Here is a 20,449-nt window from a genome sequence, read left to right on the forward strand (position 1 = left end):
CTTGGGGGCTGGAGGTCTGCCTTAAGTGATGACAATGTCTACAGTTGTATTAATGGGGTGATGACACTGTCATGGTAACAAGAGTCCCGGATGCAACTGTCAAACAACTGGTTGCAGAAGTCATCAGTTATCTGTGCTTCTTCGTGTCAGCTACACATTTGGGATTTTCATCCCCTTCTGCAAAGGTTTCTTTGGAAATAACGAGCACTGATAACAAAAGAGAGGCACGTGTTGTGTTGCTAGAGCAGTAGCTTTATTAACATTCATGTCAACGGTCACTTGTCAGCAGCCTCCTAACACGAGCTGAGAGTCAGCAGAACCTTCTCCACCACGGTGTCAGTGCTACAGAAATTGAACCTGTGGAGAGAAAGCAGGCGTCACCTCTTGCTGGCACAGTGGTGGGGCGGGCACAAGGACAGCTTCTGTCCTCCCCACAGTCTGAGGGAGGGGCACGCGCTGTGCCTCTGACCGACTCGGCGGGGAGACCTCTTCTGTATGAAGGACCGAATGCTTTTTCCAAATCTGGTTTTATGGCTGTGCAGACAGCAGAGAGAGGAGCTGTCAACTGACACCCCAAGAACAGGAAGGGCCTTTTCCCCACTAGTCCGTTCAGGCTGTCTGATCAAGGATGATGGAAACTCTGAAGGGGTGGGGTTAGGGGCCCAAGATTGAAATGGCTGTTTGTCGGCAGTTCTGAGTTTGGAAGGCACTGCCAGACTGCTCACTCCAGTGGCTGTATCGTTTTGTTTTCATTAGAGGAATATGAAAGTACAAGTCTCCTCACATTCTCCACAGTGCTTGGCACTATTACTATCTTCGATTTTAGCCATCTCAATAAGTTTACAGCAGTATCTTACTGTGGTCTAAATTTGCATTTTATTAATGACCAATAGTATATCTCCCTATATTGTATCCCTTCATATTGTGAAAATACATTTGTGTTTGCATATTAGATTGTGTTTCATTTGGACATTCATGGATTGGTTTGTATGTTTATTTATTTTGTAGGGAGGGCGAGAAGGAGGGGGGTGAGCAAGTGACAGAGAGAGAGAGAGAGAGCTTTCCCAAGTACTGATGCACTTCCCGAATGCCCGCAACAGGTCGGGCTGGGCTTGACTGAAGCCCACTGAGCGGGGCCTCTCACGTGGCTGGCAGGGCCCCGATTGCTCCAACTATCACAACTGCCTGGCCGGCCACATTAGCAGGAGGCAGAGGCAGGCATCCATGCCGGGCATGCTGGTACGGGACAGGCGCATCCTAACAGACGTCTTCACCACCACACCAAAGATTGCTGCTGCTTTTTAAGAAAGTAATTAATTTGAGCAGCAGAGAGACAGAGAGAGAGAGAGAGAAAGAGACAGAGAGACAGAGAGAGAGAGAAGACAGGTGGACGAGGAGAGAGCTCCCACATGTTTGTTTATTCTCTAAACACCTGAGGGCCACAGAAGGTGGCGTCAGGAAGAGGTGGGTGTGAACCCAGGCCCATGACAAGCAGGCCTCCTCACTGCTGTCCTAAACGCTGGACCAAATGCCTGCTCCCAGTTGTTTAAAGCTCAGTGTGACAGTCTCTACCTTCTAATTGAGGTCCTTCAGTCATGTTCATTGCCTACGGTCACTGATATGGCCAGAGATGCCTGTGATTTTCCTGTGTTTTCTCTTTGCTCCTGTGTTCTTTGCTCCCTTTTTGCCCTTTCTATGCCCTGCTGTAGCTTATTTCTTATTGCACTCTGCCTCCTTTGCTGGCTTGGCAGCTGCAGTGGTGGCTTTAGAATTTGTAGCACATATTTTAAACGTCACACGTTCTTCCTTTAAGTGATGCAGCGTTAGTGCTCTCTGGTTGTCTATTTATTTCCACTTCTCCCTCCCACACTTCATGGCATCGTTAGCACATATTTTACATAGAAATATGCTAAGCCCCTGAAAAATATTATTACTGTTTTTAAGAATCAATTATTTTTAAAGCTAAATAATGATTAAAAGCCTTATGTATTTTCAGTGTGGCTACTATTTCCTGTGCTCTTAATTGTTATCTGTAAATGATTTTCTAACTACTGACCTCTTCCTAGGCCTGAAGACCTTCTGGTAGCATTTCCTGCATAGTCGCTCTGTTCGTGAAGGATTCTGTTACCCTGATAGGTCCCACAGGCCTCTACTTCGTTTGCTACTTTGAAAGAACTCTGTAGGAATAAATTCTAAGCGATTGTCCCTTGCAGTACTTTAAACACAGCGTTGCACTTTGAGCTTCCATGGTTTTTGGTGAACCATGTACTGTGACTTTCATCTTTACTCTTCTACATGTAGTGCACCTTTTATCTCTGACTGCTTTCTAGATTATCTCTTTACAAGCGGCTTTGAGTAACTTGATTGTAATGTGTGTGTTGGCATTGTTTGTCTTAGGATTCTTGTGATTTTTTTTAATCCGTTGGTTTATAGTTTTTACCAAGTATGGTGGTTGTGGAGCCATTATTTCTTTTTTCTTTTTTTTTTTTTTTTTTTTTTTTTTTTTTTTTTTTTTTTTTTTGGACAGGCAGAGTGGACAGTGAGAGAGACAGAGACAGAGACAGAGAGAAAGGTCTTCCTTTGTCGTTGCTTCACCCTCCAATGGCCGCCGCGGCCAGCGCACCACGCTGATCTGATGTCAGGAGCCAGGTGCTTCTCCTGGTCTCCCATGGGGTGCAGGGCCCAAGGACCTGGGTCATCCTCCACTGCACTCTTGGGCCACAGCAGAGAGCTGGCCTGGAAGAGGGGCAACCGGGACAGAATCCGGCGCCCCGACCGGGACTAGAACCGGGTGTGCCGGCGCCACAAGGCGGAGGATTAGCCTAGTGAGCCGCGGCGCCGGCCCATTATTTCTTCAAACATGTTTTTCTTTCCTTCTCGTTTAGGTCCTTTAAAGACGGACACATTAGCTTTCTCGGTGGTGTTGCACAGGTCACCGACGTTCTTGACATTTTAAAAATTCCCATTTCGCAGTGTCTCATTTTGGGTAGTTGCTATTTTGCCCTCAAGTTTACAAACCTTTTTGTCTGCATTTCTAATCTGCTGTCAATTGCATTGTTTGTCATTTCTCACTTGAGATCACATTTGCTGTTTCTACAGGCTCACTGGGGGCCTTTGCAATACACGCCATGCCTCTGCCAACCTCACTGAGCAAACAGCATGGATTTCTCATTGGCTCAGTGCCCTTGTCTGCTGCTCTACCACCTGCGGCAGTATAGTGCACTGTTCCACGTCTTTCTATCCTGGGAATCTCTGGGTTCATCAGATAATGTAAATTTGAGCCTGGAAGTGGGTGGTTTATTTTACACCTCTATAAATCACTCAGAATACTGTTCTGCAATGTACTTATTTGGAAACAGTTTTGTCACTTAAGGTTTTGTTTCATCTAAGCTATTTCCCACTCTGAGTGGAGATCTTTCTAAATACTGTACCTAAGGCTCCTTGAGTTACATGCTTGTCCAGTCTGGTGGATTGAAAGCAACACCGTTCCCAATCCAGCAGGGGACTGTAATCCTTCCAAAGGTCTGTTTCCCCTGCTTTGCTTGTCCACACACTTGAGCTGGTCATTGATCCACTGAATACTCCAGAGGGCCTTCCAGGTCTGTGCAGCTCTCCTCTCTGGGATGCTGTCCTGGAAGGTCTGGCTGCCTGGGATTTCCTGGTTCTCCGCTTAGTCTCTTCAACGTGGAGCGTCTAGTGGGCTCTGCCTGAATGCCCCTGCCAGTGTCACATCTGGAACACTCTCTGGAGAGGTCCTCGGGCCAACTTTGTGGCCCCTGTGGCCTGATTTTGATGTCTCAAGCATCACTCTCCTTGTTGCCTGATGTTCAGTGTCTTGAAAACTGCTGTGTCACTGTCACCTGCTTTGTCTGAACTTTCTGTTGTTTCAGTTGGGAAGGTAAATGAGATCTGTTATTCCACCTCTGCCAGTCCCTTAATGGGGTTTTTATGAACAAGCACGCCCCGATGACAGAAGAAACCTAGCACTCTGCAGCTGAATTTCACTTAAAACTAAAAAACTTTGGTGCTAATATTGATATTGCTGTATTTTCATCAGTTCACCATTTTGGTAGCTTACCATGACAAATCTTCTTGGACTTACACACACTCAGTCTTGTTTAGAACAAGGGGTTGGGCTCTTGGGCCTTTGTCTTCACTAAGGAGACGGGTGATTCAGCGCAGCCCAGTTCTGTGCTTTAATAGGTCGAGTGTGTTCCCAGCAGCTTAACTGCCAATTTGGTGTGCCCACGGAATTTGGGGAAGATGCACACATTAATTACACACACTGAACAAGGTTATATTTGCCAACCAGATGGTGTTGGGAAGCAGCCATGCCTGACGTGTAGTAAACCCCTGGAGGAGGCTTAACGTAAAGGAAGCGTCCAGTGGGAACGCAATTGGAAGAGTGCTAACACCCTTCAACCTGCTTTAGATTCCCACTACTTACACTTTCCCGTCGTTCCTCTTCACCACGATCTTGGTTGCTCCCACTTTGGGCTTACTCAAGGTGATGCCAGTTTTATGCCAAATGAATTGAACCTTCTGCACATCCCCGACTTCCACGTTTGAGTCCAAGCCGTTGGACTGAGTTTGGCCTGACTGTAGAGAGCCTCTAAGGAAAAGTTAACAAAAGTGTATATGAATGTACATGAATATACATATAGATATATATGCTATATACATATAGCATTCATAGATGAGAGGGCTTCCGAGAGTGTCTGGAAAAATGAAATTAAAAGATAAGCTATTTTCATACAAAAATTTGTAAATCAATCATATGAAAGGTCTTCCAAATGTTCATGGAAAATGAATATCATGAAATACTATGATAAAATATCCATGAGAAATTAAAACGCCATTGTTAAAAAGCAGTGAATTACCTAAAGCTGTACCTAGGAAACTTGTATTCATTAAATAAAAGCTTTCTTAAAAAAGGCAGTACATTAGGGGCCAGCACCGTGGCAGAGCATGTAGAGCCGCCGCCTGTGGTGCTTCCACCCCGTATGGGCACCGGTTTGAGCACCCACATGGGAGACCTCCTGGCTTCAGATCGGTGCAGTTTCTGCCATTGCAGCCATCTGGGGAGTGAACCGGCAGATGGAAGACCTCTCTCTCTCTCTCTCTCTCTCTCTCTTTCTGCCTCTCTGTAACTCTGCCTTTCAAACAACTAAATCAATCTTTTTTAAAAAGGCAATAAATTAAGTGAATGTAAACAAGGAAGCATTAATAAATGGATTTGATAATTTCAAAAAAACTGCATGGATTTAATAATATTTTGCATGAAAAGGTTTTTTTATTCTATTTTTCTACAAACTTTCTGAATCCTCTGCACACACATACACACACACACAAATGTGTTTCTGAAACCAGATGACACATCTTCAGTTAAAATGATGGACAGTACATTTGTGATTATCATATATGACATAAATTCACAAGGGCATGCTAACTCAGCAATAGGTTTTGCTATCCATGAATCATATAACTTTAAAGTCATCTTTAGGAAAACTTCAAATATATTTTATATACAATCCACCCACAATTTAACAAATGATGACATTATATCATTTTTTCCTTGCTGCTTTGTAGAGAGAATAATTGTGTATTGGTAAAATCAGATGCGAAACATCAAAGCAAATATTAATAGATTCCTCAGGAAATAGCAGAAGAAATTTAGAAACACAATTCTGAAATATTTTAAGGTTCAAAGATAAAAGAACTCTGTCCTTTTTATTATATATGAGAGTTCTCCAGTCGCATAGTAATGAATGAAAAACCTCCAATGTCCATAGCATGTATTACACACGTCCAGTATTTCAACATTTAAGAAGCTTAGGGCAGGGGAGTGGGCATTCATCCCAGCGGTCAGGATGCCCATGTCCCACTCCCGAGAGCCTGGCTCTGGCTCTGGCTCTGGCTCTTACCTCTAGATTCCTGCCAGTGCAGACCCTGGAGGAAAGCAGTGATGGCTCATGTAGTTGGCTTCTTGCTATTCACCTGGGAGACCCGGACTGAATATCTGGCTTCTGGCTCTGGACCCAGCCAGCCCCAGCCATTGCAGGAATTTGGGGAGTAAACCAGCAGAGAAGGAGAGGCAGAGGCAGAGAGAGAGAGAGAAAGAGAGAGAGAGAGAGAGAGAGAGAGAGAGAAACTCTCCCATCTGCTGGTTTACTCCCCAAATGGGCACAATGGTCAGGGCTGTGCCAGGCCAAAGCTAGGAGCCAGGAGTTCCATCTGGGTCTCCCATGTGGGTGCAGGGCCTAAGGACCTGGGCCATCTTCTGCCACTTTCCCAGGTACATTAGTAGGGAGCTGGATAGGAAGAGGAGCAGCCAGGACTCAAACCAGCATCCATATGGGTGCTGGCACTGCAGGTGGCAACTTTACCTGCTATGCCACAGCACTGGCCCTGGCAAATAAAATTAAAAAAAATAAACCTTAGAATAATATTTCACTTACTGGAAAACTTCATACTGGTTAGAGTTTCCTTTATTTCCAAGCAAAGCAACTAGTATTTGTCCTGTAGCTTTCTCTCCGGACAGTGTGACAGCTACTTGATACCTCCAACCTGCACGGAGGAAAGAAATTTGTAAGATGTCAGCCTGCAAAGAAGAGACACTGAAGAGAGGTTAGCTGTGACCCCCCAGTTGCAGAATTTTCAATAATTTAGACCTGGCTTTGTGGTTGTTTTAATAGAATAGTCACGCACATTTCTTTCTAGCAGTGTTCAAGAGACAGGAGTTGGAGGGATGTATAGACTCTTACCAAAGTTCACATGTGCGGGTTTTTTTTTTTTAAAGACAAGGGACTAAGCAATATATTTTGCTTTCAACTTTTTAATCTAACAATTTATTCTCAAGTGTTGTAAGAACTTTGTGTTAAAAGGTAGTGGAAAAGTAGTACAGTGTGACATTTTCATCCATTCACTTCATGTTCATTGATCACCAAATTCTATGCCCTGTCATCTCGTTGACTGAATGCTGTACATCTGTGTAAAAAAATCTATAATTCAACTTTCACTGCCACTGGCCATGTATTAAGTTATGGTAACTAAAAGAACATTCCCTGGATACTGATGAATAATGAACTACCAGGTGGTTTTTTTGTTTGTTTGTTTTGCCATTTAGAGCTAGCCTGAGCCAAATTCGGGGAGGGAATGGAATTTTTCTTAGTGCTCACAATAATGCTAATCCCATTGACTCCATGCAAGTCATTTTCTTCCTCTGTTGCACAGCAAAACCCCCTGGAGGCTGTCCTCTTGTCTCACCGTTCCCCTACATGCCACTTCCCATAGCCCTGCAGTCTACAATCCCAGATATCGCCTGAAACTGTCAACTCCTCCCACCCCCACACCCTCTGTGATCGCTCTCTCCTGAGTGACTGTTGCTCATACAAAACCTCAGAATGTCACTCAGTGAAATTTATATTCATCTATATATCAGTAATAGTTCAAGTTCCAAACTCTCCCCTGCTACTCAAATTAGCCATCGTGACCTAGAACACCGAGCATTTTTCTACATTGCAGAAAGCTCTGTAAAGCTTTTTATGAAAGACCAACTCATACAATATCAGTGCATAGGAGAAAATACATAGCATTTAGAATTTAAAGTAAATAAAACGGAAACTTACGAGCATAACTACTAGAATCGCCAGTGTTCAGATAAAATTTCCGGCCCACTCCATTTGTTTTCCCAGAAAACCTATCAGCATAGTGTCCCATCTGTGGGCAGCCTCCACTGGGGCAGGGGAAGCACTTGTTCTAGGGAAAGCGAACACAAGACGCATGAGGATGCTGCGTGTTAGCGGCCCAAACATGCGGCGGCCTGTCTGGTGGTGAAAGAGAACTTTAACAGTCTCAGCAAAGGTTCAGATGCACCTCGCTACTCACAAGGATACAGCAGCGACTTCCCTGTTAAATAATACAACGCCATAAAACCGCACAACAAGGGAATTTAGATAGCACTTTTATCTTGTTTATTTTGCCTCTCTAATTTATCCCAGTTGCCCGAGACATTTGTCTTCCTGCAGGGTGTTAAAATTTACTTTAGAAAGACTGGGTAAGAAAGTATAGAAGCTGGGGCTGGTGCTGTGGCACAGCGGGTAAAACTGCCACCTGCAGTGCTGGCATCCCATATGGGCACCAGTTCAAGTCCCAGCTGCTGCACTTCCCATCCAGCTCTCTGCTATGGCCTGGGAAAGCAGCAGAAGATGGCCCAAGTCCTTGGGCCCCTGCACCCACATGGGAGACCCAGAAGTACCTCCTGGCTCCTGGCTTTGGATTAGCCCAGCTCTAGCCATTGTGGCCATTTGGGGAGTGAACCTGTGGAGGGAAGACCTCTCTCTCTCTTTCTGCCTTTGCCTCTCTGTAACTCTGCCTTTCAAATAAATAAATAAATCTTAAATAAAAGAAAAGAAAAGAAAGAAAGTACAGAAGAAAGTACAGCTATTGGTGTGCAATCTGGGATTCCTGAGGAAGACAATAGGCTCAGTTTTTTCAATTCCCGTAACTTCCACTTAGCGTGAATGTTCAGATCCCAGAATCACAGCGATGTTGAGAGAAAAAGCACAGGAGACGAATAGGGTTCAACCCAAGGCTGGATCTGGAAAAGGCAGATTGGTACAGGAAAATCTCATCTCTTTCTGGACCACGGGATTGTGGTACCGTGTGGTACCAGTGATGGAGAAGGAGGCACAGAGTTGCAGGACACGCATGCCAATTCCCACTGTGGAGGGGAAGACCACTACACAGCGAAGCTAAGGGGTCAACTCCAGGATCGACAGGCCAGGTAGTAGACATGGCCGAGTCTCAGGGTCTGCTCCCAGCAAGAGCTAAGGGGAGACTGAGCCAGCTAGGAAGAAACAGCCAAACCTCTCTGAAGACACTGCCCACGCCTGGAGAGTAGATGAGTTAGACCTCAGCCTCTGAGAGCGGTGTGCCCATCAACAAGGCTGGCAGGGATCTGGCCCCAGCTGCAATGCAGCAAGGGCCCCTCACCAGTGGACCCCACATCATTCCCTCTGCTGAGCACACACGGACCACAGCACTACCCGATCACCTGGCTGGAGAGCATCCGAAGGGGGAGAAATATGGAGGACTGAGACATTATTTTTATAGAAATGCTGTACATCCCCTAAAATTATGCTTAATTTTGTTGAATCAAACTCAAGTTTAACTGGATGAAAGCTAAAGCTCTTTTGAGTGCTTCTTTGTTTTTCCCAATATCTAGCCTTAACTACTGGGGAGAAAGATTAAAGCAAAGTTATACCAGAGGAAGGAGGGGGTGTTTTCAGATCTGACTGTGTTTGCAATTTCCAGGGAGAATAAAATATGCACTCCTTTCCCGTAATAGGTAGCATTTGTTGAATGCTAACTATTAAGGATTTGGCTCTGGGCTAAATAGTTAACATATTTCATCTTAGTCTTTGTGCTGAATATGTTGAGTTTACCATTATTATTTACATTAATAGATGAAGAAACTGCTTAGAGAATCGAAGCATTTTGCCCAAAGTCATTAGTGATGTAATACAGAAACCTGGATTCGTGTGCTCTGTCTTGATTACTAAGATGTAACTTTTTGGAAATTATGACTTCACCTGGCAGGTTTGTTACTTGAAATTTTCTTTGGATGATACAAGTTCCAAGGTTCACTTTCAAAAAATTGACAGTGAAAAGTCAGTTTTTAAAAACAGAAAATAGGTATGTCATGTTCAAGATCACAAATAAGAAAATAACCTAGATATCAAGATGATACAAAAGAAGACAATAGCACAGAAATGTTCACATGTCCATAACCCTATAGACTTAAGGAAAATGTTCCATGCTGATCAGCGTCCTATAGACTTGGAGCAGATACCCATCGACTAGTTCTTTTGTTGCTGGTTGGGATGATTTCCAATACAAGTTTGAACATTTACTCCAAATGTAGAGACATGCACAGAACAAGGCACAACTGGATATTTTTATTCTCAAGTCCCTTGCTCTGAAGTCTACTAAGTTTCATTAATGGTAACAGATGTCTCTGTGATAAGTGAGGTAATGAAGAGTGGAATCCACTAGTCAGTCACAACATTGGTTAGGTGGAGGGTGAAAGCTACTTACCGCCGTGAAATCGTTGTAAGAGTCACAGGAGAACCCAGCAAAGCCACTGGGATTGAGGATGCTGTCCGTATAATAATCCAAGCATCTTAAGTGATTACACGTCAGCGAGAAACGTGCTCCTTTGAAATAAGACATAATTATATATCAATGACACATTTTATTTTTCCAAATCAAAGTCATGGTGAAAGTATGCTTGTTGAAGAGAATGCTCTAATAAGTGTGGACTCGTGGAAGTCCAAGTACAAAATCATTTACGAAGTGTATTTATAATCAGTGATGTATTCCGCAGTTAAGAATGGGCCAAGGTTATAATACTTAACATCACAGTTAAACGAAATGGAAAAGGTAATTTCAGAAGAAAGGGCAGTCCATATAAATGCAAGTGCAACTTGGTCATGTATTCCCTGAACTCCGTCTGTGGGAAGCTGACTGTTAAAACATTTACTCTCCCACATTCTCCTGGTGGCCACTTCTCCCAATGAAAACCTATACCTCCCCCTGGGATACAATTAAAAGTCCTTTGTTGTATAAAATGTGAAACCTGTACAATTAAAAGTATTTAGCAACTTCAGCCAGATGAAACACACACTTTCCCCTGGAAAATCGCTTCCACAATTGTGGTTTTACCTCTTCCTTCCACCTCTGTGTCAGCAGCCCGGGAGACGTAACTCGATTTACATCCAGGCATTTCTAGTCCTCCGTTTGGAAAGAAGTCGAGGTGACCCACGGTTTGGCTCATTCCAAATCCTGAAGAATTTTAATAGAGGAAGGCTTATGTTATTATAGACTGAAAACAGTCTGAAACATGCCAGTGTGTAGTAGGACACGCAGGAAAAGCTGAGGAACTCACCCATATTGGGGATTATGGGAGCAGCATCCGTGTGAATTGCATCCACAAACTGGGCATCGCTGGGGTCCAATCGGACTAATTCAGGGGTGTCCTGAAAGTAAGGTTCAGCTGGATCCAACCCTAAGGTAAGAGGATGTGTTGTTAATTCTCTCCCAGTGTTCATGCACTTTCACATTTCTGCATTAGTTATAGCCCAGGAGTTGGCTGCATCCAAGAGTTATGCATGGAAAGACACAACTGAGTTCATCCTTCCCTTACCATTTTTCTGAAGGGAAATCTGCTTCTACTTTGCTATTTGCTTCAACTTTCCTCCATTCATGGACTTTTCCTCTGTGGATGCTTAGTTCCTGGTAGAATCTTGGTCACTAGCAGCAGATCCAAGAAAAGAGCTGGACCTTGGGAGGCAGTGGACTAAAAGAGTCCCCAGGTACGGCACTGTGGCAGAGAAGGTTAAGCCTCCACCTGCAAGGCTGGCATCCCATGTGGGCGCCAGTTCGAGTCTCAGCTGCTGCTCCACTTCCAATCCAGCTCCCTGCTAATGCACCGGGGAAAGTAGCAGGAGACGGCCCAAGTATTTGGGCTCCTGCACCAATGTGGGAGACCTGGAAGAAGTTCCTGGCTCCTGACTTCAGCCTGGCCCAGCTCTGGCCATTGCGGCCATTAGGGGAATGAGTCAGTAGATGGAAGACTTTGTCTCTGTTTCTCTCTCTGTCTCTCTCTCTCTCTGCCTTTCAAATATTAAATAAATAAATAAATAAATACATGTTTAAGAATAAAAGAGAGAGTCCCCAGTAGACTGCAAACTCCTGTGAGGGCAAGGACTTGGCTTTCTTGGCCACCACGAGAAGAACTCAGGGTAGCACAGTCTTTCTCAAGGTTGCAGAACTGATTGAGAGGCCAGATACCGATGTGTGGCCAATTAGCAAATGCAGCCACTCAGAGGCTTGTAAAATAACACTTTTGAAATCTCATTAGCAGCGAGCAGAAATGGCAGCCAAGGGAGCCTGACCATCTGCCCACACCCCACCTCCTGCCCCCTCCCGGGCTCTGGGCTTGGAGTTGATGAGGTTTGGGCTCATTGGCTGTTGCTCTTGAAGCAGGATAGAATTACTTGCACACATTTGAGCTCTTTGAGTTCAACCTATTTATTTCAGTGCCTATGGTATTTATTCTATTCACGAAAGTTATCCTTCTGAATGACTAGCAATGGGGAAATTTATATGAAATAGAATCTCCGGATATTCCTAATTCAGACTTCAGCCACATGGAATATATTTCCATTTTAGAGAGGCATGTGGACCAGAGATCTGTATCAATAAAAGATTCCCAATGCCTGATTTCTGATCACGCAGACCAATTCAGAAAGTGTGGCAAGGTCAAAGGCAGGTGTGCACCAACTTTCCCTCCAGCATTTCCTCTTAGAACCCAGGAGGCCACATGTAGTCTAAAACTTGACCAACCTGTGATTCGTCCAATAGCCCCGCTGGTTCTCCGTCCCGCCTCCCCGGCAGCGTGGGCACCCAGGCTGTGGCCGATGACATGGACGTTGGAAGGAGAGTACCCCAGCGACGACTGTGGGGAAATGAAGACAGCCAGACTGTCACCCAAAATGTGTCCTTGGACACACGTCTTGGAGCTGAAGGCCCATGAGCAGCGGCGGTTGCAGGAAGGGCACGTGCACCGCGGGTCCGGCCCAGAGCCAGCCCTGAGCTCTCCTGGGAGGAAGGTGCCTGCGGGACCCTGCCGAGGCGGGGGGCTGTGGCGGAGGGGCAGGCGGAGACTCTGCTAGGACGCGTTTCCTGCCCTGGCTCTCGGGGCTCCCTGTTCCTCCTCGGGACACCCGGGTTTCTTATCTCTAGCGCAGACCCCTCCACTTGTCACTGCTGTACATTTGTCTGCATGTACACCAAGTCCTTCCCTTTATTACTGAGGGTCCCCAAGTCCATGCAACAATAAATAAAAGTTTGTCGTGTGTTACTTTGATTTCTAGATTTAGAAACCAAAATTCTCTACAGTCTCCACTCCAAAAGAAAACATCTTCAGAATGGTTTCTAGAACTATGGATTTCGGCGTAGGCATAAAGGAGGTCTTCCAAAAACCTGAGCCTTAAGAAAACATAAAGCAGTTCGTTTTCATAGCCTTTTCCAAAGATGTGAAAAGTGGAAATGGGCTTTCTGCTGTGCACCCAGGACTTTGGTTTGCTTTAATTCTCAGTAGAGGGAGGCCTTGAAGGACACAGTGAGTAGTCATCAAGACGATGAAGTTGGCGTTTGGGTAACATAACAGAAATTAAAGGGATTATGTAAGTGCAGCCACATTCGATTATTTATAATTTTCTATGTTTTTTGTTACCAATGAGGCTAGCTTCTTATTATTGTGCTTTTCTAAACAAACAAAATAAAACCCAAAACTAGTTTAATTTTGAGGTCGACCTGGTCATGTCAATTTTGTAGTAATTGGTAAAAGCAAAACAAATTCTCAGGGAATCCTGTAAATCCACCATCTAGTTGCATGAGTAAGTTCACTTAAAGCAAACAACAACCACTTTAAGGGCCTCCATAGTGCTATTAAGGAGCCCAAATCAAAAATTTCTTTACATTTTTCTCTTTAACCAAGGAGGAAATCGTATCTTACTAGAGAAATGCTTTTATTGATGATCTGACTTACAACTTCTTTTTAGGAAAAGAATGGAGGGACCAATGTATATGGGCTTTTGCACACACGGGATGCAGTTACCTTGAGAGTGTTAACAAAATACGCCACTTCTGCCCCCACAATCTGGACGTTCTGGGTGGCCTGCGGGTAGGAGGCGCGGGAGCCGCCCTTCCAGTCCACACAGATGCAGTTCACGGTTTCCACCTGAAACATGTTCTGCGGAAGAGAGGCAGCGAAGGGTGAGCAATTCAGGAGCCGTGTTAATTACCAGTGGGCACAGGTGCAGGCGGGGATAAATTCCTCCTTGGCCTACACAATATCATGTCGCTCGTAACCTGAGAGCAATGAACAAAGTTCCAAGGGTGCTAATGGACACGAAATCCCTTGTCAAGTTTAATGTTGGCTCCAAATGGTAGATTTGCCCATTGTGGGAACTGGGGTTTTGGGATTTCTATCGTACAGACCTTTGGTTCAGGGAAGATGTGTAGAATGTTACATACTGCAGTGCAAACCCTCACTAGAATGCAGCCAAGAACAATGTCTTGTTCAGTACCTAGGACAGTTCCTGGCAAGCAGTAGGTGCTCAATGTACAGATGCTGAATAACTGAAAGAGTACATTGGAATCCCTTAAATTCACAAATACATTGAAGATAAAGGAGCACACATCCTGAGATGAACAGATTAAACCATTATTTCACATGGAAGTATAGACTACTAATATCTCCTGGAAACCTTCTCTGATGCAGGTCAATTATCGGCCCGCAAAGGTTAGTTCTAGGAGGAATTCTGCTTGCTTGCCTATGTGTTTATTCTTATCCCTACTGTGTCCAAAAGGATTATAAAATAATGGGGGGGGGGGCTGGTGCTGTGGTGGAACAGGTAAAGTCGCCGTCTACAGTGCTGTCGTCCCATATGGGCACTGGTTCGAGTCCCCGATGCTCCACTTCCAATGCAGCTCTCTGCTATGGCCTGAGAAAGGAGTAGAACATAGCCCAAGTCCTTGGGCCCCTGTACCCATGTGGGAGACCTGGAAGAAGTACCAGGCTCCTGGCTTTGGATGAGTACAGGTCTGGCCATTGTGGCCATTTGGGGAGTGACCCAGTGGATGGAAGACCTCTCTCTCGCTCTCTGTCTCTGCTTCTCTGTAACTCTGCTGTTCAAATAAATAAATCTTTAAAAAAAAAGAATAATGAGGCAATCTTAGAAATCATCTCCAACTCTAATTTTACAGGAGAACGCCCAAGAATGAAATGATTGTTCTAAGTGGACAAAGTGAATCCAGTTTGGCTGCATATATTTGTGCACAGGGCAGAGCACGGCTAACATCCCAGACTGGGAGTCTGCCTTTGCTAATATCATGGCAGCTGAGGACACGGTCAGGACTGGAATCCAGGACCTCTGACTTCTGGTTTGATCCACTTATTTCACCACAGTGCAACAGCATTAACAAAGCCAAATCAAATCAAAGGCTAGTGAAACACACCCGCCTTTGAGATCTTATGTGTGATATCTTATATCTAAAATATAATATCTTGATATTTGATATCTTATATCTAAAATATCTATATTCCTTTTTTGCTGGGGATCCCGGTTTTTTTCTTCTCTGTTATGTAGAAATCTATTGCTACTTTTTCCCAGTAATCATCAGACTTAAATTCTTTCAGAAGACAAGTTGTGACTTTACTGATTATTTTTAAACTCATGAAGCTTGCAGACTTCAGTGTGTTCATCAGTCTTTAGAAACCATGGTATGCCCTGGAGCTCAATCGGTTCAGCCCCTGGCTTGAGTCACAGGTCAAAAACAAAATGGGTGCAACTCTGAGGGTCTTTTTCTTGACACCTGAAGAAATAACAGCTTTGTGCCATGGCTGGCTATAGGAATTTGATGACAACACAAATAAATACATGAGTAAATGAGACAATAATTATGTACATCAAACACTAGTGATTACTAGGGCAATTTATTCTATGTGATTGCCTGTGTTTTAATTCTTCATTATTACAAGGCACAAATTAGAACTAGAAATGATCACATGGTGGAAATAAATTCCAGGAAAGAAACCATCACAGCTTTCCTAGAATTGCGACCAGAGGAGAACAAAATGCAGAAAGTAAAACTTGACAGAAAACAAGTAGATTTGGGAAAATGACATTTCTCAGCTCTTCACCTGGAAATTAAAAGCCAATAAAAACACCGTGTTCTATGATCAGCTGGTATGCATTTGTACAGCAACTTCAGTTGCTAATATTTCAAAACACTGCTGTATTGGTTATTAACTAGCCCTGCCCTGGCGCCTCCAGGTGCCTGCCAACCTAGTCACGCTGTGTTCCACGCCCCCTTCGCTCAGCAGCACCTCCTGGCCAGCAGAGGGCGTGGTGACTGACACTTGGGCTTCCTGGTAGGGCCGGTACCTAACTGGTTGTTAATTATCATGACTAAACAGCATTCTCTTAAGAGATTACCAAGTCTCACCTTGCACATATTGGACAGCCAGCTGTTTTCTCCCGTGTCTGTGAACCCATGAATAATGAAGCGAGTTTTTTTATCTGTTCTGAAATTGGAGCTCTTGATGCTTGATGCATCTGCAACAACTTCCTGTTTGGGAGAGAAAAGAGTTTCCGGTCACGTCTCTTGTAGTATCCATCAGAGCCATGTGTATGTTGGGGAGGTCGCAGGAAGGAGGCTGCTGGGAGTTGGGATCTCTGTGAGTAAGGATTCTCCCCCTACAAACAAATTACTCACAATCACCACCCAGTCAATGCTTTCTTGTCATCATAAAATTTTGCAGCTGTTCAATTTGGGATAATATCTGCAGCAATCTTAGTGGTATAATGCTCTTATCTCCACACAGTGCAAGTCTTTGTGAATGTGTGTTTATGTGTGCAAGTATGTAAGTCCCTTAGGGGATACAGATATAGATACAGTTATAGATAACATATGCAAATAATCCTCCACGTTCAACAGGGTTATCTTCCTAAGAACACATCCTAAGTTGAAAATGCACTTGGCACACCTAAGCTATTGAACACTGTAGTCTGGCAGCACAATACTCTGGAGTGTTGGTTATTTACACTTATCCATGTGGTTGACTGGGAGTTGTAGCTCCCTGCTGCTGCCTCAGAGCAGAGTGCTCTATGACTAGCACTAGCCCATGAAACAATTCAAATTCAAAGAAAGATTTCTACTGAATGCCCATTGCTTTTCCACCATCATGAAGTTGAAAAATTATTAAATCTGACAATAATTAGTTGGAGTTGACCTGTAGATATATTGGGAGATTTTATATTTTTTACACACACACACAGGGTCTTCAAAAAGTTCATAGAAATGTGTATACTGCAAAAAACTATGCAGAGCTTACATTGAGGCATAGCGGGTTAAGCTACCATCTGCAACAGCAGCATTATGGGTGCCGGTTCGAGTCCTGGCTGCCCCACTTCTAGTCCAGCTCCATGCTAATGGCCTGGGAAAAGCAGCAGAGGATAGTTCAAGTGCTTGGACCCTTGCAGTCATGTGGGAGACCTGGATGAAGGTCCTGGCTCCTGGCCCGGCCCCGGCCGTTGCAGCCATTTGGAGATTGAATCACAGAAGGAAGACCTCTCTCTCTGTGTCTTTCCTTCTCTCTTTGTAACTCTGTCTTTCCAGTAAATACAGAAATCTTTAAAAACAAAATTTTGCATGGACTTCAAAAGTTTGCACTTAAATAAACATATTTTAGTCCCATTTTCCATGAACTATTTGAGGCATGCTATATACTTCACTATTTAGAATATTTTTAATGCTATATACTTCACTATTTAGAATATTTTTAATGCTATATACTTCACTATTTAGAATATTTTTAATGGTAACATGGAGGTAGGACAAGAATAATATGAAGTTATTTGATATGACATTTTAACAAGCAAATTACATAAAATAATACTTAGTCTCACTGCCCTACAATTCTTCCACAATGTGAACTCCCCTAATTTGCTCTTTTTAGAAGAGTCAAATATTCAGTATCATAATTATATCAAACAGATGGAACTTAGTCTTAAAAACAATGAGCATTGGGGCTGGTGCTGTGGCATAGTAGGTTAAGCAATCACCTGCAGTGCTGGCATCCCATATGGGCGCTGGTTCGAATCCCAGCTGCTCCACTTCCAATCCAGCTCTCTACTGATGACTGGGAAAGCAGTAGAAGATGATCCAAATGCTTGGGCTCCTGAACCGGCGTGGAGACCCAGAAGAATCTCCTGGTTCCTGGCTTCAGATCAGCCCAGTTCCAGCCATTGCGGCCGTCTGGGGAGTGAGCCAGCAGACGGAAGACCTCTCTCTCTGCCTCTCCCTCTCTATGTCTGAAACTCTACCTCTCAAGTAAATACATAAATCTTAAAATAAAAAGAAATTTTTTTAAAAATGAGCGTTCTTACTTGATAGGTGTCTTGGTTCTTGTTGGTGTACAGGAGGAAGCGGGTGTTGACGACTTCCGGGCTCTTGGGCAGTATTTTGCCTGGTCGTCCCGTAATTCCACCCCACGGAGCGTCGTCAGTGAAGCAGCCGAGTCTGTCATAGCAGACTTCACTTCCTGTAGTTACCCAGAAGTGACTAAAGATATCAGTTTGACCAGAGTGCTCTTTGTCATGATCTCTCAGCCAAAACGGGAGTTCAGTTACGGTTCGCAGCAGATTCGCTTCCTGTGCTTCCCAAACCCCCTCGTGGTCACCACTCACAAAGCAGCCTCAGGAGACCAAGCCTCTGCTGCTCCTCAAGTCTGGGCCACAGACTCACCTCGCTCCCTCTGTGTGCTGGACCCTCTGCAGGGCTCCTTCTAGTCTCTCCCCTCATTCATCCTCACTGAGCCCTCGGTGCCCAAGAATGGTCCCCAGGCCTTCGTCAGGGGAAGGCTGAAGGTTCCCAACTCCTTGTAGCTTTGGGCTTTGGGCAGAGAGCTTAAGTTTTGTGCAAAAGCCCAGTGTTTCTCTGTCCAGCTGGCTTGAGCTTTTAGGTACCTGACACGTTTCAGAGCCACACTGCAGCTCACAACCCGTAACATAAAACATCTGGGATTTGACACAAAGTTGAACTCCAAGGTTAGTGCATAAAGAAAGAACTTAAGAGAAGGTTCCTCAAGTAGGATAGAATCTGGATTAACGGTAGCAGCGAGAACAGCTGAGGCCGAAACTGCACTTCCCAGGATCTGGTCAAGGCCCCGGGGCCAGGGCAGGGGGTTTCTCACTGCCTTTCCAGTGACACAGTCTCACAGGCAGAGACACGGGGGCACAGAGAACTACGCAGTTTGCTCAGGATGACAGCACAGTGGCAAGGGTCTGACCCGGCGCTCAAACCCCTACCGTGACTCAGCTCAGACGGATAGATTTAGCAAGGAAAAGCTCAATAATAATAGAATTTAGTAATAAATAAAATGTAACTAATTTCTGAAATAAAAATTTCAGAAAAATCCTAACTACTTTTAGCACCAACTTATCATATATTTATCATTTGCCTGAGATATTTGTTATTTCCCCAAAAATTCAAATGTAACTGACCACCTTAGCATTTATCCAGCAATCGCATTCCAAGCACGTGTGTTCTTAATCATGCACGTTCTCCCTACTCCTAATTCTCATGGTGAGGTGAATTCAGCAATCTCAGGCCTTCTTGGAAGGATGGACAGTGAGTTTTTCCCAACTCTGTATAAATATTTTTTCTTACCTGCTACTGGCCCTAGCAGCAGTGAAATCGTCCAGAGCAGGATCATCTACATAAAGTAAAAAACATGATTAAGTCTGGCTACAAATGGTTTTCAAAGATTGGTAGAATTCAAGTTCATTTAGACGTCTGCGGGAGAACGGGTAAGTAGACTTGACTCACCGTGACCGTTCCGTCAGGTTCTGTGCAGAACCAGACGCACCAAAAGGCCTTTTTTTATAGGCAAACCTTATCGTTTTCAGTAACAGCATGGAACAGGGGCAAAACAAGGGACAGCTTTCCAAGGATCTGCTTCTAATTTTAATCTTAGATAAACATAGATTGATAGAGCAGGTAGTTTGCCACAGCGCTGTGGGAAGATGAGAAAGAGCTAGATACGAGAAGTTATTTTCCGATGTGATTGTGTAATGCTCAGAACCACCATAATCTTACGGCACTGAAGGTTCTAGCCCGCCCGGTGCTTGGTTTATGATACTCTGGGCAGGCCTCTGGGCCTGTGCATAGCTAAATAATTTCCACAGATTTGATAACGGCAGTATTGGACACAGGTGTGGACAGCTGACCAGCTCATGCAGGTCTGGGTGACCTTGCCTGACCCTTGAAACCAGGGAAACAGAAGCAGCCCTTCGAGGGTGTTCACTCCTTCTAGAAAAGCATTCGTACTTTGTTTAGATCGTCCATACAACGCATGGCTTCTCAACACCAGTGTGTAAGAAAGAGCACACCAGCTAACCAGAGGGATTGGGTACTCCTGAGAACACACAGGTAGAGTGTCAACCCATCATCGGATGAAATTGTGAGTAAGAGGTAAAAATAAAGTGTAGTTTGAAAAAAGCAAGTGATCTGGGAAAAATAAACTGAAGGGGCAGCATTTCATGCAATTGAACTGGGCTCTGTTCATGTGAAGGACTGCTCAAAAAAATTTTTTTAAAAGACTGCAGTGGGATGCCCCAGTTTTAAGAGACTGGAACCCTTTATCCTGTCAGAATCTTGGGTTGAATTGCTAATTCACCATGTGTTTTAGGTCAAAAGCATTCAAATAATCACTCAATCCCCTGCCAGAGATTCCAGATGCAGGAAGAAGCGACACAATGATTTGAGTATGAATAAAGTTCAAGAAAGTTTGGTGAGGGAAAGGTTAAAATGAGGA

At 44.3% G+C, this 20,449-nt stretch overlaps 1 protein-coding gene across 1 annotated transcript; it reads right to left on the reverse strand.

Annotated features, from left to right (window-relative positions):
• Positions 1-206: 206 nt before the first annotated feature.
• LOC100339512 (pancreatic triacylglycerol lipase-like) lies at positions 207-19,348 on the reverse strand. Its single transcript, XM_002718761.2, has 12 exons — positions 19,303-19,348; positions 18,021-18,175; positions 16,078-16,200; positions 13,685-13,819; positions 12,409-12,520; positions 10,949-11,068; positions 10,726-10,845; positions 10,099-10,217; positions 7,629-7,758; positions 6,459-6,567; positions 4,448-4,612; positions 207-357 (listed from the first exon to the last, which is right to left on the reverse strand). Exons 1-12 carry the CDS (start codon positions 19,346-19,348, stop codon positions 294-296), a joined length of 1,398 nt encoding a protein of 465 aa, XP_002718807.2. The 3' UTR covers positions 207-293.
• Positions 19,349-20,449: the final 1,101 nt, after the last annotated feature.

Source organism: Oryctolagus cuniculus, chromosome 15 (assembly GCF_964237555.1).
Source record: "Oryctolagus cuniculus chromosome 15, mOryCun1.1, whole genome shotgun sequence".
Lineage (NCBI taxonomy): Eukaryota > Metazoa > Chordata > Mammalia > Lagomorpha > Leporidae > Oryctolagus > Oryctolagus cuniculus.

What these genes read in the sequence shown, in the direction of transcription:
- LOC100339512 (XM_002718761.2), bottom strand. Translation starts at nt 19,348, where the DNA reads ATGATCCTGCTCTGGACGATTTCACTGCTGCTAGGGCCAGTAGCAG. An exon ending in ATTTTGTTAACACTCTCAAG is followed by an intron (nt 12,521 to 13,684) that starts GTAACTGCATCC and finishes ATTTCCCCACAG; the next exon opens with TCGTCGCTGGGGTACTCTCC. An exon ending in CTTACAACGATTTCACGGCG is followed by an intron (nt 7,759 to 10,098) that starts GTAAGTAGCTTT and finishes CGCTTTCCCTAG; the next exon opens with AACAAGTGCTTCCCCTGCCC.